This window comes from Acinonyx jubatus, chromosome B4, assembly GCF_027475565.1.
Source record: "Acinonyx jubatus isolate Ajub_Pintada_27869175 chromosome B4, VMU_Ajub_asm_v1.0, whole genome shotgun sequence".
NCBI lineage: Eukaryota > Metazoa > Chordata > Mammalia > Carnivora > Felidae > Acinonyx > Acinonyx jubatus.
This window is the reverse complement of record NC_069387.1, coordinates 24,506,418-24,524,281: the sequence shown is the minus strand read 5'-3', so window position 1 is coordinate 24,524,281 and position 17,864 is coordinate 24,506,418. Positions and strand designations below refer to the sequence as shown.

Below are 17,864 nucleotides of genomic sequence, written 5' to 3'. Positions count from 1 at the left end.
GGAATCTGTATGAATTCTGAAGTCTTTTTCTGCTATAATATAACAGTATGAAACATGATTTTTCATCAAAATTAAGAATTTTAATTTTTTTAATGTTTACCTTTGAGAGAGAAAGAGCAAGAGCACAAGTGGGGGAGGGGCAGAGAGAGACAGGGAGATTTGGGATTTGAAGCAGGCCCCAGGCTCTGAGCTGTCAGCACAGAGCCCGATGTGGGGCTCAAACTCACCACAAGATCATGACCTGAGCTGAAGTCAGACACTTAACCCACTGAGCCACTCAGCCACCCCCAAAATTAAAAATTTTCAAAATTGAACCTTTGTCATAGCAGAGCTAATACTGGCAACTTGCCATTCTACCTGGTGGGTGCTGTGCTCCCCCGATCCGTGAAAATTTTATACCAGGCTTCACCTTGTTTCAATCACAAATTTCTTATCACTGTCATTTCATAGTTTTGACTTACAACCATGACAGCTTCTTGCAGATAACCAAGATTATTTCAAAATAACATAAAAAGACGACTTTTTGTTCTTCCTGAAAAGCCTTTAGCAACCAACTTCTCCAGTTGCCTTTATATTGTCTCATTTTCTTCCATCTTCTTCCAACTCTTTGTCATCACCTAGTTCATAATTTCTAGGAGTTACACAGACATAACTAACATCTCAGGCTTAAGAACAGCTGGTCTTTAACATGCTTTCAGGACTGTGAAGAGTAGCAAAACTTAAGGGGAGGGCCTTAAATCCTTTCTGCGCTGCAGAAAGGTGAATGATAAGCACATTTAAGTGAAATGTATCCACTTAAACATAGTAAGATGGCAGCTACAGAGAGACTAGCACTATACATCTGTTTCCTTCAGAGTCCAGGTGATATATTCTTTCTTTGAATTGTAACCACTGCTATTTAAATCCGGGACCTACTTAGGAGATGCCCATCTTTTCACAAAAACATCGTGATTTGATCTGATCACTTGGTAAGTTCACAAGACAATATAAGAAGAGAAGCAAGGGATCTGGAAAATGGGAAAGAGATTTTTCACTTTTTTGCAACATCAAATAATCTATTTCATTATTTTTAACTCCAATAAAAGACTGCATCTGATTACTAATGGTAAAATTCAACTTAGAAATTCCATTAGAGGTGTGCAGTAAACAAGACACAGGTTTTTTGTTTTTTTTTTTAATGTTTATTTATTTTTGAGAGAGACAGACAGAACACGAGCAGGGGAGGGGCAGAGAGGGAGACACAGAATCTGAAGCAGGCTCCAGGCTCTAAGCTGTCAGCATGAAGCCCGACACGGGGCTCAAACCCACGAACTGTGAGATCATGACCACAGCCTAAGTCAGATGCTTAACCGACTGAGCCACCCAGAAGCCCCACAAAACACAGCTTGAATACATTCTTCCTAAGGGAAAACACAGTCACCCACTTTACATGGTCCTAACACATAATTAATGGAAACTGTGGCTTTTACTTGTGCAAGTTTGGGGAGTAGAGAATTTGGCATGGATCTGATTAATGACTACAGGAAGTCTTTAAATAGTTAAAGGCTTTTAAATATTTAATTTTAATACTTAATTTAAACATTTAATTTTAAATATTTAAAGTTTGATCCACCTGCCTCTCCATCTGCCCCATTCTCTATTAAGTCCATCTCTAATTTTAAAATTAAGTCTGGAATCTCCCAGCACTACAAATAGATATATGAAAAATTCACAAAATTGTCTCCTGAGGTTGAATTTTAAGAGACTTTCATTAATAGTAACAAATGTATGTAAGACATTTAATTTAGAACATGAATGGTAGCAATTAGTTGATCAAAGATAAAGCACATCTTCTATGAAACCAATCCAGAACACCTTAAAGAATTTCATGCTAGAGGTCTTAATCTTTTCATTTGATGGGTCCTTCTGTGTGTCAGACACTTTATAAGCCTGGCACACAATCCTACCTTGCATTCTTTATCTTCTAAGAAGAAATCAGATATTCCTCTATAATACATTCCAGTCACTTAAAAGGTATCTCCTTTACTGTTGTACTCACTAGGATATTTTCAGAAATGATAATCACCTAATAGTCTCTATAGCATTATTTAACCTTCTAGGGAGAGTTTAATCCATCTATTCCAGTGCTCTGTCCAATGGTGAGATAATCAGGATAATAAACCTATGAATGCCTATTATTCTTTCATTCACTGAAAACTTATTAGCTGACTACCTAAAAAGCACTTCTATTAGTCCTAGAGATAACATGTTCAAGATTGCTTCCTAGAACTCACCATCAGGTGGCAGGATGTCAACCGAGAAACAATTAGAGAACAGCTTGTTGCCAAAGTACACATGTAATGCTCTGGAGAAACCGCGAAAACAGCTGGACATAAACCTTAATAGAAGGGCTGGAGAGAAAGAAAGACTATGAAATCACCAGCATACAGATAGAAGAATATGGAGAGAAGATAAGAGGACCAAGGAAATAACCTTAGAGTTTACCAGTATGAAAGGGAGAGCAAAGAAGGACACCACAAGGTAATTCCTGAATTTTAACATAATCATAGAATGTTAGCAACATAGTAAAGGGGGAAATAAGAGCTGTGACCAACTAAAAGTGGTCATCAGAAAGGACTTTTCTTGCCTTATTAATTTAGCAATAAACTAAGTAAATAATTCTGGTAAATCCTTGGATTAGCTCTTTTAATATCAAAAGTACTCATTTTGGGGCGCCTGGGTGTCTCAGTCGGTTGAGCGTCCAACTTTGGCTTCGGTCATGATCTCACAGTTCGTGAGTTCAAGCCCCACATGAGGCTCATTGCTGTTAGTGCAGAGCCCACTTCAGATACTCTGTCCTCTCTGTGCCTCTCCCCTACTCACTCATGTTTTCTCTCTCAAAAATAAACAAAATAAACCCAGTATTAATTTTTTAAGGTTTATTTATTTTTTAAGTTTATTTATTTATTTTGAGAGCGACTGAGCACATGGGAAAGAGGCAGAGAAAGAGAGGGAAAGAGAGGAAGAGGGAGAGGGAGAGGGAGAGGGAGAGAGAGAGAGAGAGAGAGAGAGAGAGAATTTCAAGTACGCTCCCAATGTGGGGCTTGAACTCATTAAGTATGAGATCATGACCTGAGCCAGAGTCGGACATCGAACCAACTGAGCCACCCAGGCACCCCAAAACAATAGAATTTTGATAACAAATAGGGGAAAATAACAACCAAATTAGGGGAATTCTAAATTAGGAATTTTAAGGGAAAAAAATAGTAAGCTATAAAAAGTACAATAGAAAAATCATATAAAAATACCAAGATAATGCAAGTTTTGTTTAAAAAGTTAAAGGTGACTGGGGACGCCTGGGTGGCTCAGTCGGTTAAGCGTCCGACTTCAGCTGAGGTCATGATCTCACAGTCTGTGAGTTCGAGCCCTGCGTCGGGCTCTGTGCTGACAGCTTAGAGCCTGGAGCCTGCTTTACATTCTGTGTCTCCCTCTCTCTGCCCCTCCCCTGCTCCTCCTCTGTCTCTGTGTCAAAAATAAAAACATTAAAAAAGTTAAAAATGACATATTCACATACATATTCTACACACAATTGTGATAGAACTATTTCAGATTTTGAGAAATCACATGAATGGAATTGTAGCCACAAAAAAAGCGTTTAAACAAAAATCTTTTATCTTTAAAAATTTTTTTAGTAATTTCTATACCTAACGTGGGACTTGGAACTCACAACCCTGAGATCAAGAGTCACACACTCTTCCGACTGAGCCATGCAAGCTCCCCCGAAATCTTATTATATGTAACCACTACTGTGGACTCATGGGATATAATCAGATGGCAACATCACCTCCCACTAGCAAATATTCAGGTATTTTTCTCCCAATCCAGGTTGAAAAATCTTTCAAGTAATGAAACGTCCATAGAGTTGTTTTAACTCACAAAGCACTGAAACAGAATGTCCAGCCAGCCCTGTAAAATTAGAAAATCACTGCAAGTCAAAGTTAATCAGCCAGGCCAGGCTACAGGCTAACCACCTGCAGTAGGGGTAGAAGGCTGGCATGGTCCTTTTCTTATTTCCTAATTCCATCCCTCCTCTCTCAGCTGGTTAACTATGGTCTGATCTTGCAGGGTCAACTGTAAGGGGTGGTTGAGTTATCTGACTGACACTTCGTAAGATGGTTTTGAGCATGCTGGATTGGGCATGCATGCATTCATTCATTCGTTTATTTTACGGTTTTGGTGTGTGTGTGTTTTGTTTGTTTGTTTTTAGTAACTCCATATCCAACGTGGGGCCCGAACTCATGACCCCTGAAATCAAATGTCACATGCTCTAGGAGCACCTGGGTGGCTCAGTTGACTGAGTGTCTGACTCTTGATTTTGCTTAGGTCATGATTTCATGGTCCATGGGATTGAACCCTGAGTAGGGCTCTCTGCTGACAGCACAGATAATCCCTGCTTGGGATTCTCTCTCCAGCTCTCTCTGCCCCTCCCTCACTCACACATATGCACACACTCTCTGTCTCTCAAAATAAATGAACATTAAAAAAAAAGAGAGAGGGAGTCACATATTCTACCTGATAAGCCAGCCAGGCACCCAAGCAATTATTTAAAAAAAATTTTTTTAATGTTTACTTATTTTTGACAGAGAGAGAGAGAGACAGACAGACAGACAGAGCATGAGCAGGGGAAGGGCAGAGAGAGAGAGAGGGAGACACAGAATCCAAACCAGGCTCCAGGCTCTGAGCTGTCAGCACAGAGCCAGACACGGAGCTCGAATTAGCAAGCTGTGAGATCATGACCTGAGCTAAAGTTGGACACTTAACCGAGTCACCCAGGCATCCCCCGCCCTGCAATTATTTTAAAGTTGACTTTCTCTCAGGGACATTCCTGTACTCATAGCTGTCTTCACCTGCAACTCCCCTGACCTGAGTTAATGCAATCCATTCTTGTGGGTTTTCTTTCTTCTTAGCTTTCAAGGAATCCAGAGATCCACTTTGGACTATCCTCTTCTGAGGCCTCTTTGTACCTCTAAGCAACCCTTTTGTATGGTAAATGGATCCCCCACAATGGTTCACTCTCCTTCATTCTTGACAAATATCTGGTCCTTCATAAGCACTCAAGCAGTTTTTGTCAAACCAAATGCTGAGAGTGCGGGATGGTCTCAACACATTAGGATTCTTCTCCCTTCATTAGGCAAAGCACCTTATCCACCCTCTCAGCTTTCCTGAGTATAAGTCAAAAACTTATATTTCCAGAACTGCAAGAGACTCACATCAAGCCCTTCAAATTAGTTTTTTTTTTTTTAATTTTTCAGTTTATTTACTTATTTTGAGAAAGAGAGTGAGAGCAAGCAAGAGAGGGACAGAGAAAGAGAGGGAGAGAGAGAGAGAGAGAGAGAGAATCCCAAGCGGGCTCTGCACTGCCAGAGTAGACCCCGATGTGGAGTTCGAACTCACGAACTGTGAGATCGTGACCTGAGTCAAAGTCAAGAGTCAGATGTTTAACCACCTGAGCCACCTAGGCGCCCCCCCAATTAGGTTTTATGAGAAATGAGTACCTTCTCACCCTTCTCCTTTGGCAGCTTTAAATTAGCTGTTTTCTTTCCTATTAAATGCATTCTCAAATTCAGAACAGATTACCTACTCATTGTATTACTGTATGATGCAACTGACAGCAACATAGCATTTATATAGAACTTTATAAAGGAAGTCTGTGGTCTAAGTGGGGTGGGGGATCCACATTCTTGCTTATAAGAACTGGGATTTACTTGTGAAAAACTAGGGGCAGGAAAATTTGCATAGAAATAAAATCCTCAGTTCAAATGTATCAACTCTCCAAATTCTTATGACCACTACTAGGTGTTATTTTTTCAGTCCAAAGATCAAGTCTACATTCCACCAACATATTTTATTAAAATACTGCATACTTACAGTAAGAAATATAACCAGCTGGATTGAAGTAACTCAGTATTTACTTTAAAATGAATATACACAAATACAAATATCTAAAATAAAACATGTATCCATTACCAAAAGTACTCAACTTAATAGATAGAGGTTACATGTCAAACGGTGGCATTATGGTAGCTTTGAATGGATGGCTCTGCAAAGTTTACCAGTCCTCCCTAAGTCCATTCTTATTAAACAGCTTTGGTTGGAGTATGATTCAAAATAAGTGAGGGAGATTCAGTATGATGAGGTGAGGAGGTTGACAAATCATTCCCACTTAAAAAAAAAAAAACAAACTAGTGGAATAAAAACCATTACAGCACTCTGGAACTAACTAAAGACCTGTAATAAACTAAGAAGTGTTTATTCATGAAAATCACTGAAATTTGGTAAGAGCTGTGTGAGTCTGTGGTGCTGTGCTCTCACTTCCCATGTCAGAACTTGCTGCCACTGTCAGAAGGGACTTGCTTGACCTGATGCAGAGTGAGTCAAAGTGGTGATCTCCATGCTAAGCACACAGAGTTATCTAGACTCGGGGTGCAGTCCTGTCTGGGGCAAACAAGGTAAGAGTAGCAAGGTATTTCACTGGAAGTTATGGGAGGTAAGACAGCCATCTGGAGTTGATAAGCACTCCATACACTCCAGATTTACCAGAGGCATGCAGAGTAGAAACTGAAGCTGGTTCAAACCACCCACGTATCCATGGTTGCCAAGGCGTGCACATACACAAAAAAGGAGAAGCAAAAAGCCTGTTAGAAAGCAAAAACCAGAGCAGTCTTGAAAATGACCCAAATTTTGAATGGACTTGCAAGCCCACACAGCTCCATCAGCAGAGTGGAAAGCCTGAATAATGTGGTTTGAACACAACTTCTGTCCAATCTTTGCCTAAATGCTAAGCTAGGCAGGCACAGCAGCAACCCTCAGGAAGCAAGATTTTAAAAATTTTAAAAATGAACAAGAGACATCAATGGCTGCACACTGTAGTAGAGAGGGACTTCATAAATTAACTGGAGGCAAGTTACTGTTACTAAATCAGAATCCATAATTGCTACATTATCTGTAATTCAACAAGATTACAAAGCAAAGAAACAAGAAAGTATGACCCTCACTAAGGAAGAAAAGCATTACATAAAACTGCCTGAGTATTTCCAGATGATAGATTTAGCAAAGATTTAAAAGCAGCTCTATGAACATGTTCAAAGAACTAACAGAAGCCATGTTTAAAGAATTAATGAAAACCATGATGAAAATGATGCAATGCAAGAAGAATCTCAATAAAAAGATACAAAGTAAATGAACGAATTGAATGGAAACTTAGAGCAGAAAAATATAGTACCTGAAATGGAAAGTTCAATTAATTTGAGATGGCAGAAGAATGAGTGAATTTAAGAATCAACAGAAATCATTCAATCTCAAAAGGACAGAGAGAAAAAACAATGAAGAAAACAAAGCCTCAGAGACCAGATTAACATTAAATGTACCAACAACACATGTAAGGAGAATCCCAGAAGGAATAGATAGAAAAGGACAGATACATGTATTTGAAGAAATAATTGCCAAAAATTGCTTAAATTTGATGAAAAATATTAATCTACACGTGAAGCTCAATAAATCCCAACTAGGAAAAACATAAGGAGATCCATACCTAAACACATCATCATAGTCAAACTGGTAAAAGACAAAGAGAAAAAACAAAACAAAACCTTGAGATCAGCAAGAGAAAAAAACCTATCACAAAAGGAGACCAGAATTACAATTAACATATGACTTCTTAACAAAAAATAATAGAGGCCAGCAGTCTGTGGGATAACATATTCAAAATGAGTGAATAAAAAAAAATGTCAACCACGTATTCTATAGCCAGCAAAACTATCCCCCCTCAAAAAACAAAGGCAAAATAAAAAACATTCTCAGCAAAGACTGAAGAAATAAAATTATATAAAGCACTAGTTACATCACTGTATTGTTGAGTTGCTGTAACATGCACAGATATAACATATGAAAATAAGGGCACAGAGAAGAAAATGAGATCTACTGAAATAAAGTTCCTCCATTTTACCAGAATTAATGCAGACTGATAAGATGCACACAGTCACCCCTAGGTCAACCACTGACATGTAACTCAAAAAAGGAAGAACACAAGGATCTCTTCAGATATGAGAAACAGGAAACAAAAAGCACAATGGGAGATATAAAGACAATTTATATCAATACTAAATTTGAATGAACTAAACACTCCATTCAAATAACAGAGATTGTCAGACTGGATCAAGAAAGCAAGATAAGGGAACTGTATTTAGAATATGTATCTCTTACAACATGTAATAAGACAAACAACCCAAAAGTAACGGGGTGGTCTGAACGGACATTTCTCCAAAGAAAATATACAAATGGCCAATAAAAAAGGAGAGGATGCTCAATATCACTAGTGTAGATAAATGTAAATTAGATCCATGAGCTAATATTTCATTCACACTAGAATGGCTTTATCAAAAAGAGAGACTATAAGTACTGTAGAAGATGTACAGAATGATGTAGATGCAGTTCATCAGGTTCTCAAAAAGGTAAACAGAAATTTACTACATGACCTAGCAATTTCAATATTAGAAGTCTATCCAAGAAAAAAAAAAACATGCATCCACACAAAGACACATGTACATACATACATATATACCAGAGAGGGGGAGAGGGAAGAAGAAAGGAGAAAAGAAAGGGAGAAAGGGAGGTGGGCAATTAACAAATGGGATGGTGTATCTGGACCAAGGGTATACAGGAGTTCCTTTTATTATTTTGGTAACATTTCTATAAATTTGAAATTAGATCAAAATTTAAAATTACATTAAAAAAAAGAGAAAAGGATATTGTATAGCAAACTCCCTCTATCAACTTCTTCAATGAAGACCATATACAGCTTAAAAGTTATTAGAAAACTGTAGATAATTTTAATAAAATCACTTCAAGAATATAATTTGGTTGTAAAACCAATACAATGAGCTCTAAAATAATTTTTCTATTGAGTTAAATAAAGTCATCTGTAAATCCTGTAACAACATGTTCATATTCACAAAATCTGAATGAAAAGCAAACACAACTTTCCATTTCTAACACAGGGTAATCCAAAGTTCACTTAGAAGGTACTGAGATTTGGGGTTAATTTTTCTTTCAATACCAAGCACAATTATATAGTTATTCAGAATTTGAAGTGAGTTACTTTTTATTTAACAAGATACTTGCTGCTTTGAAATAAATTTAATTAGTAAGAGTGATAATGATGTTAAAAAAAAAGACAATGAAAATGCAAGCTGCATTTCTAAAAGATTATAATCATTTAAATTCTGATGATAGCTATATGTTTACAATTCTCTACTCTTTGACAGACAAAAACAAAAACAGAACTATTTTCTATATGGATAATCTGGAGCATAATTAAGTGCTTCCTAATGAAGTTTCCACTGACCTATATAGAAATATGGTTCACCAACAGCCAAATGGTATCATTTCTTTATCAAAGGTAAGTGGAACCAGCTAAACACAAAGACAATCCTTCTACAATTTTACTCTGCCAAGTACAAAATACTTCCCAAGAGCCCATGGCACAATTTTAATTCACATCTGGTAAAGGAACCACCCATAAAATCATTACTTATTTTCAACTTAATAACTGATTGACATTGCTCAAACCAGCTGTTTTCAATCCTAATAGTTCTTTATTTTCTTTAACATATTTGCTATGGGCTGATAATTTGCAATAGGTGTCATCATGAGAATAACCAAAATTAGATTAAATGTGACAAAAGACTAACATAGAGTTTCAGACCCTTAAGTGATGATACTAAAAATGGGAGAAAAGCATTGCAAAAGGAGACTACTGAAATGCTACTTATATATTCTTGCAGTAAAATCAGCAATGCATCCATTTTAAGAGTTATCATCTCACTTCCAATTTCTTTCCCTCAAGAACAATTTGAATTTCTTTGGCATCCAGGGTCTCATAGGTTAGTAAAGCTTCTGCTAGATTCTTATGCTCTTTTGCATGAGTCTTCAAGATGTGTTTTGCTCGTTCGTATGAGTCCTGAAATGGAAAAAGCAGGTATCTAAGAGGCAGAAAGGATAAGCAAAACCATAAATAAGAAACAAACATTCTATTCTTAACCTGAAAATCTATCACATGGATAACTGAGGACTACTTAGACAAGGAGCTACTTAAAGATATAAAAGTACACATTGTACTTACTTTTAAAATAAGGTCTGTGAACAAAGAAATCTACTTCTCTATTGAATATACATGTGTAAAAAGGAAAGGGAGGTTTTGTTCCTTTTACCTTGTGAGATTTCACCCATTTATACAATTGAAATGGCCAGAAAAGATCTACTTTTCTGTTCTTTTCCTTGGTAACAACTCACTGTCAGTCTGTGACAACATCAATTGACCAACACCAAAAAGCATAGGTAGGTCAAAAAAACATAACACAATTATTACAAATAGACATCATCAGACATTCTGAATAAAACTTTTATGTTCAAGTGAAATAATCAAAATCAAGGAAAGTATAAAGTAGTACAAATTATCATGGAATATTATAACTAATAATCAGGGATGAATTAGTAGTAACTTTAAAAATTCTGCTGGAATGAAACTCTTACATGGTAACATGTAAGACAACTATTAGGTTTTTATACTTTTAAGTTTCATATTATTTGAACCTAAAATGTTACAAACTAGTAATCACTTCCATTAATAACGACAAAAGTGTGCCATTTAGTGGAAAGAGTACCTTCTTGCCTTCCTAATCTTACCATTTCAGAAAAAGAATCCAACTTTTATTACGGTTTTTAAGTTTTCACAAATGTATTAGAGCAAAAAAGGAGTATTTCCAATGCTCTAGGAATACTAGAGTATAATTTACTCAAAATAACGTAAATAATAAAAGAAGGAGAATGAAGTTTCTGCGAAGGCAGAGGAACTTCCTGTTCTGAAACACCTTCTAAACTTTTCCATTATATAAACTTTTCGTATACTAAACTTCCTTAAAGCATTTCTTCTACCTTCTTGAGTTAATCAAAACCCGGTCATCCTAGAAGTGCCTGGGTGGCTCAGTTGGTTAAGCGCCTGACTTTGGCTCAGGTCATAATCTTGCAGTTTGTGAGCCTGAGCCCCACATCAGGCTCTGTGCTGATAGCTCAGAGCCTGGATCCTCCTTCAGATTCTGTGTCTCCGTCTCCTTCTGCCCCTCCCCTGCTCATGCTCTGTCTCTCTCTGTCTCAAAAATAAATATAAAAAAAAAATTGTTTTTAAATAAATGCTAGCCCTCCTGGGGAGACTTCTAAGCCCTCAAGTGACAGTTATTAGTTCACTCTTATCCCAGACATTTCAGGGTAAAGAGCTGAGTTCTTTGTTCCCCTCACCATTGCCAGACCATTACATAAAGCAAGATTCCTTTGAAGTTTACACCATCTGACTATATAGCCCTATCCAATATCCTTCGTTTTACTATCTCCTACCCTAATTATAGTTCTCATTCACTAGACACCTGGCATTAACTCAGTCTTGTCCATTCCAAAACGTGCCATCATGCATATCCAAATGGCATGCACATATCCAACCTCTACACTAAGCACCAGACCCATGTATCCTGCCCAACTTGAAATCTTCACATGAACAATGAAATGACATTGAATGTGAAAAGACATTTCACGTTCAACATGTATGAAACTGAGCTTGTGATCTACAAACTTCCCCCACCTTAGGCCATCATCTGCGTTTTCTCAGTAAACAGCACATACAACTATACAGCTACTGGGCATTTAAATAAAAAAGACTTCTGTTTTCAAAGACCTTTGTTCTTCATTCTCAGCACAGGCACACAGCTAACACAAAACAAATGATATTTGTTGAATAAAATATACATCAGAATGATACACCAATAAAGACTCAAATAACATCCCCCATTCTCACAGCACTATGGTTTCACAGCTAATGTAGAATATTTATAATTATTGATATAAACCATTCTTAGCCTATGGCCAGAATAAAACAAAGTTCCACTCTATGACCAGAGGATCCCAAATGACATATTAAAATCATAGTTGCAATGGTGCACTTATCTTTATTTTACATATATATACACGTACATATATATATACACACACACACACATATATATGTGTGTGTGTGTGTGTATATATATATATATATATATATATATATATATATATATAGTGACATTTCTAAAGAATAGAGGACAACCAATATCCCTTGGAAGTACCTTACTATTTATGACTAGATAGATACATAAGCATAGAAAAATATAACTATTACCCTTAGAAGGATTCTAATTTCTTGTTCAATAGCAGATTGAGTTTCTGGACTCAGTTTCCCTGTATCACTGTAGGTCATAACTCCAAGCTAAAACAAATAAGAAGAAAGAAATTGAACAGAAAAACCCTAAACCACTAATAAATGTAACAGAGGAAGTATTATCCTATACTTAAGGAAACATTATAGGGAAAAGGAAGAAATTCAGTATAAACACATCTTGAAGGCAAAGAAATTTCTTTATTCTTCTGAAAGTTTAAGACTAAATTAAAAGTATGAGCAAGAGAAAAAAATTAAAATTATACATGATTCTGAGTACCCTGTTAGAAAACCTTCACAGCTATTCCTAATCTAGAAATCCACAATGCAGTGTATTAGCAGTGCTTCATGAAGCCACAGTGATAATGTAGGAAAGTGAAATATGCGAAAACGGTAAAGTAAGAAAGCTGAGCAAGTAGGTGTTTTATGTCATACGAAGAGAAATAGAAGATCTCAACATCTGCTTAGCTCATGAAATACTACCTACTACTATCCAGGTAGCTAGAATGGAAGGAGAATACTAAACTTTATCACTCAGACAACGACATTCAGTTTAGAATAAGCTGAGATGGGAAAAGTATCAATTTATAATGAGAACCCTCTCTCACAAAGAGGCACTTGGCAAATTATCATTTGATCCATGAGGAAGGAAGAAAATGAAGTATTATAGGGGTGCCTGGGTGACTCAGTCGGTTAAGCATCAGACTTCGGCTCAGGTCATGATCTCACAGTACATGAGTTCAAGCCCTGTGTCAGGATCTGTGCTGACAGCTCAGACCCTAGAGGCTGCTTCAGATTCTGTGTCTACCCTCTCTCTCTCTGCCCCTCCCCCGCTCACACTCTGTCTCTCTCTCAAAAATAAATAAACATTAAAAAAAAAATTTAAAGTGGCTATTACCTTTTCACTCATTCCAAATTTGGTAACCATCCGCTTTGCTATTTTAGTTGCATTGTCAAAATCACTGGAAGCACCTAAATTTAAAAATATACAAAGAACTCAATTTTTTAAAAAAATCTTTAAATCAGCAAGCACAATTTGAACTAAAGCCATTTGTTACAGCCAACCTGTTGTAATATGGTCAGTTCCAAATATCAGCTCCTCAGCCACTCTTCCACCCATACTAACATCCATCTGTGCAAGCAGCTGGGCTCTAGTTTCATTCCATCTGTCATTCTCAGGCAACAGGGACACCTACACAATCGGAAACAAAGAAAAACTTTAGATACCGCTTGAAATATTTATATTAATAATCAGAATTACCATTTGGCTCTCACTATTGTACTTAAAATCATGATGCTGACAGCTCTAACTGAGACAATCAGTAGAGACGATCATTGGGTGACTGATGACAAAACTGGCAGTACAAAAAATCAGAAAAATTATTAGAGAGCAAAAATTCATTTTATATATGTAATAGATACATAACGCTGCAATAGGACAAACTTATCCCCGGGTACACCTAAGTGCTTAAAATGTCTATCATTAGAAAGAGATGAGAATGAAACGTGTACTCAATGAGAAAAACCTTAGAAAAACTCTTGAACCGCCAACACAGTTTCTCTGTGGAGGGAAGAGCACAAAGACATATTTAAGAATGATCCTTTGCTGTCACTCCTTTGTTGTCAGAATGTTTCAGAAGAAAGTGATCCACAAACTTGGGAATTAGTTGAATTTTCTTTTAAATTATTTTCATCAACAATTCCCTTCATCAGCTTTTGGAGAGTACTATGTGAAAGGAAAACAAACAAATAAACAAACGCCACAAGATACTTACGTGTCCAAGAGTTGGGCCTCGTGGCATGATTGTAGCTTTGTTTATTGGCATTGCATCTTTAGTGTAATATGCAATAATAGCATGACCAGATTCATGATATGCTGTGATGGTTTTGTTTTTGTTATCAATTTCCACGCTCCTACGTTCAGGCCCTACGGATAAAATTTTAATTAATTCACTCCATTAGGAAGGTATAATTAGACAACTAAAACCCATTTGCCTTTAAGTAATTCTTAGTGTAACATGACTTCATTAATTATTTAATGAATATTTTAAACAACTTTCCAAGTGACAAACAAAATTGTAAGAGCTATCATCTTAATCCTTACTATCAACAAGGGAAGTTTAATTCTAGAAAATAAATGTAAATTTTAACAGGAATGTCCTAACTAACCTGTTTTGAACTCAATCAAGATTTAAAATCAAATACTGAAAATTAGTAAAATTAGTATTTATTTAAAGGTTATTTACTTTGAGAGAGAGAAAGATCAGGTCTGTGTGAGCAGGGTAGGGGCAGAGAGGGAGAGAGAGAATCCCAAGCAGGCTCTGTGCTCTCAGGGCAGAGCCCAACGCGGGGTTTCATTTCACAAACCGTGAGATCATGACCGGAGCCAAAATCAGGAGTTAGACACCTAACTGACTGAGCCAGGAAGGCGCCCCAGTTAAGTTAATCTTTTAGCAGCACTATCAGATAAGAGAAAACACACGACACCCATGCCCCCAAACAGTATAATCATATAAACTGTATTTGTTCTTAAGAGGCCCAATTGTATGGCTATTTTTGAGTATATATTTTCTTGCTCCTGTACCTTTCTTTTTTATAACATTTTTCTCAAAAAGAAGAATTTATTCTCTAACATAATGAACAGGGTGAGACAGGAAAAGAAAAAGAGAGAGGGAGAGAGAGAGACAGAGAAAACCTACCCATTAGAATTTTATCTTTGGAAAACTCTAGCTCCTTCATGGTAACCATTTCTTTTCCATCAACAGCTGCCTTTAATGCAGCCTGGTTCACAAGATTCTCCAACTCTGCTCCAGAAAAGCCAACAGTACCTCGAGCTATGATTTCTGGATCAACAGCTATGAAAATAGAAAACAACATTGAAATTCCAAAAGAGCTCTTCACAAATAACTCATATTCCAAAAGAAAAAAGCTATCCTCAACTAGAACTTAAAATATTTATCTCACTGCAACTACCAAATAAGTTCACTTTATTAAATTCTAGACGAAAAAAGCCCAAACTGCCACTAAATATACTATTAATATTGCCAATGGGACAAATCACAAAAGTTCTTAAATTTAAATAACTTTGTGAAAAACAAAGAAATGCAGAGTTGCCAGACATGATTTATAAGCCTTCAAATTATGACCTAAATTGTTACTAGCCTAACCACAAACTGATAAAGTATACTCAAAGATAAAATATTGTTTTTATTTTCTGAATTTCATCTTTAAATACTTTATACGTATATAGTATTATATGTACATTTATAAAAGCTCTCCTTATTATAGGAAACATATTTGGTTTAACAAATTTATTCACCTATCTTTGAAAATAGTACAGCATGACAGCTGTGTTTATTATTTGAGTCCATAATATTTTCATGTGTTTTGTTTTACAGTTTGCCTCTTTTAGCCCCAAAGTGATTATATATGCTTCCTAGTATTTCATATTTTACATCATCCCCAAAGCATTTATACATACATTTATCTTCAAGTATTACGTATCTGAACACTTGGAAGAAAACTTCCTTTAGAATCAGGATTCAAATGATAGAATCTCTTGTATATACAATTAATAAATAAACTTTAAAAAGGACATATAAATGGAGAGGAAAAAGGACATGTAAAACAAACTGGTCTTTGGAGAGATCTATCAAGAAAGGACCACAAACAGGGTGGAATGAAATATTACCATTTTTTATAGCGATAATAATAAAGTTGGTGTTAATGGAATTAGACTTACACTGATCAAACTTTATTTTATTGAGATACCATTTCAAAATTTCTGTTCGACCTTTTACATCTGGTCTTGGAACTGTAACTTGCATGTCAAAACGACCAGGACGTATTAAGGCACTAAAAGGAGAATATAAAAAGAAAATATAAATTAATAATCTGACTATGATGAAGGTCCAATTAAATATGACTGACACTCTAAAGACAAGATGGAAAGATAATGGCAATTGAAGTTAGACTGGAGATTTGAGGTTTTTCATTTTAATTCCACCATACTTAATATGCAGTGTTATATTAGTTTCAGGTGTACAGTATAGTGATTGGACAATTCCATATTACCCAGTGTTCATCACGACAAATGTACTCCTTAATCCCCATCACCTATTTCACCTTAGATTGGCGTTTTGAGCATAAATATGTATACAACTCCTTTTAAAACACGGATCAAGGGACACTCGGGTGGCTCAGTCGGTTAAGCGTCTGACTTTGGCTCAGGTCATGATCTTGCAGTTCACGAGTCTGAGCACTCCGTTGGGAGCTACGCTGACAGCTCAGAGCCTGGAGCCTGCTTCAGATTCTGTGTCTCCCTCTCTCTCTGCCCCTCCTCCACTCACACTCTGTGTATCTCTCTCCCTCTCTCTCTCACTAAAATAAACATTAAAAAAATTTTTAATAAATAAATAAAATTATAGGGGCGCTTGTGCAGCTCAGTCAGTTGAGTGTTCAACTTTGGTTCAAGTCATGATCTCCCAGTTTGTGGGTTCGGGTCCCACGTCAGGCTCTGTGCTGACAGCTCAGAGCCTGGAGCCTGCTTCAGATTCTGTGTCTCCCTCTCTCTCTGCCCCTCCCCCACTCTCTCACTCTCTCTCTCTCCCCTTCTCTCTCTCAAATAAACATTAAAATTTTTTTAACTAAATAAATAAACAAATAAGTAAGTAAGTAAGTAAGTAAATAAATAAATAAATAAATAAAACATTAGGGGTGCCTGGGCGGCTCAGTCAACTGAGCATCCAACTTCGGCTCAAGTTGTGATCTCCCAGTTCTCAGGTTCAGGCCCCAGGTCAGGCTCTGTGCCGACAGCTGAGAGCCTGGAGCCTGCTTCAGATTCTGTGTGTGTGTGTATCTCTCTGTCCTTTCCCCACTTGTACTCTATCTCTCTCTCTCAAAACTAAATAAACAAAAAATATTTAAAAATAAATAAAACATAAAAAAATTTTAAAAACATGCCTCCCAAACAGTTTCAATAACCAGAAGGCAGAACAAAGTTTGATACAGATAGATAGCACACAACCCTCAAACAAAAACATGCAAGTCAGTCAACCAAGGAATCAGGTCATGATCTCCTGGTTTATGGGTTTGAGGCCCATGTTGGGCTCTGCACTGACAGTTTCGAGCCTGGAGCCTGCTTTAGATTGTGTGTCTCCCTTTCTCTCTCTGCCCCTCTGCCAATTCTCCCCCCACCTCTGCTTCTCAAAAATCAGTAAACTTAAGAAAAATATGAGTAACTCAGGGGCACCTGGGTGTCTCAGTCCACTGAGCGTCCTACTATTGATTTCAGCTCAAGTAATGACCTCACTGTTCTTGAGTTCAAGCCCCACGTTGGGCTCTGAGCTGACAGTGCTGAGCCTGCTTGGAATTCTCTCTCTCCCTCTCTCTCTCTGCCCCTCCCCTGCACTCACTCGCTCTCTCTCTCAAAAATCAACATATTAAGAAAGAAAACAGGAGTAACTTCTATGATAAGTACAACAAAAATTTAAAACTGTAAATTTCATTTTACAATTTTCTGCACCAGCCTAAAATTTTGTGACACAAAGTCTGTCAAAGGATTCTTTAAACAGTTCTACTGAGA

The 17,864-nt window shown here is 36.9% G+C and overlaps 1 protein-coding gene across 1 annotated transcript in view; it reads right to left on the bottom strand.

The window, feature by feature from the left end:
- Window positions 1-5,865: 5,865 nt before the first annotated feature.
- Window positions 5,866-17,864, bottom strand: part of YME1L1 (YME1 like 1 ATPase) — a 51,608-nt gene continuing 39,609 nt past the window's right edge. Inside the window, exons 13-19 of the mRNA XM_015070618.3 lie at window positions 16,023-16,135; window positions 14,980-15,135; window positions 14,056-14,207; window positions 13,346-13,472; window positions 13,179-13,252; window positions 12,245-12,331; window positions 5,866-9,997 (exon numbers count right to left, since the gene is read on the bottom strand). Coding sequence (XP_014926104.1) covers window positions 9,854-9,997; window positions 12,245-12,331; window positions 13,179-13,252; window positions 13,346-13,472; window positions 14,056-14,207; window positions 14,980-15,135; window positions 16,023-16,135 — 853 coding nt within the window. The 3' untranslated portion in view covers window positions 5,866-9,853. The remainder of the gene's footprint in view (window positions 9,998-12,244; window positions 12,332-13,178; window positions 13,253-13,345; window positions 13,473-14,055; window positions 14,208-14,979; window positions 15,136-16,022; window positions 16,136-17,864) is intronic.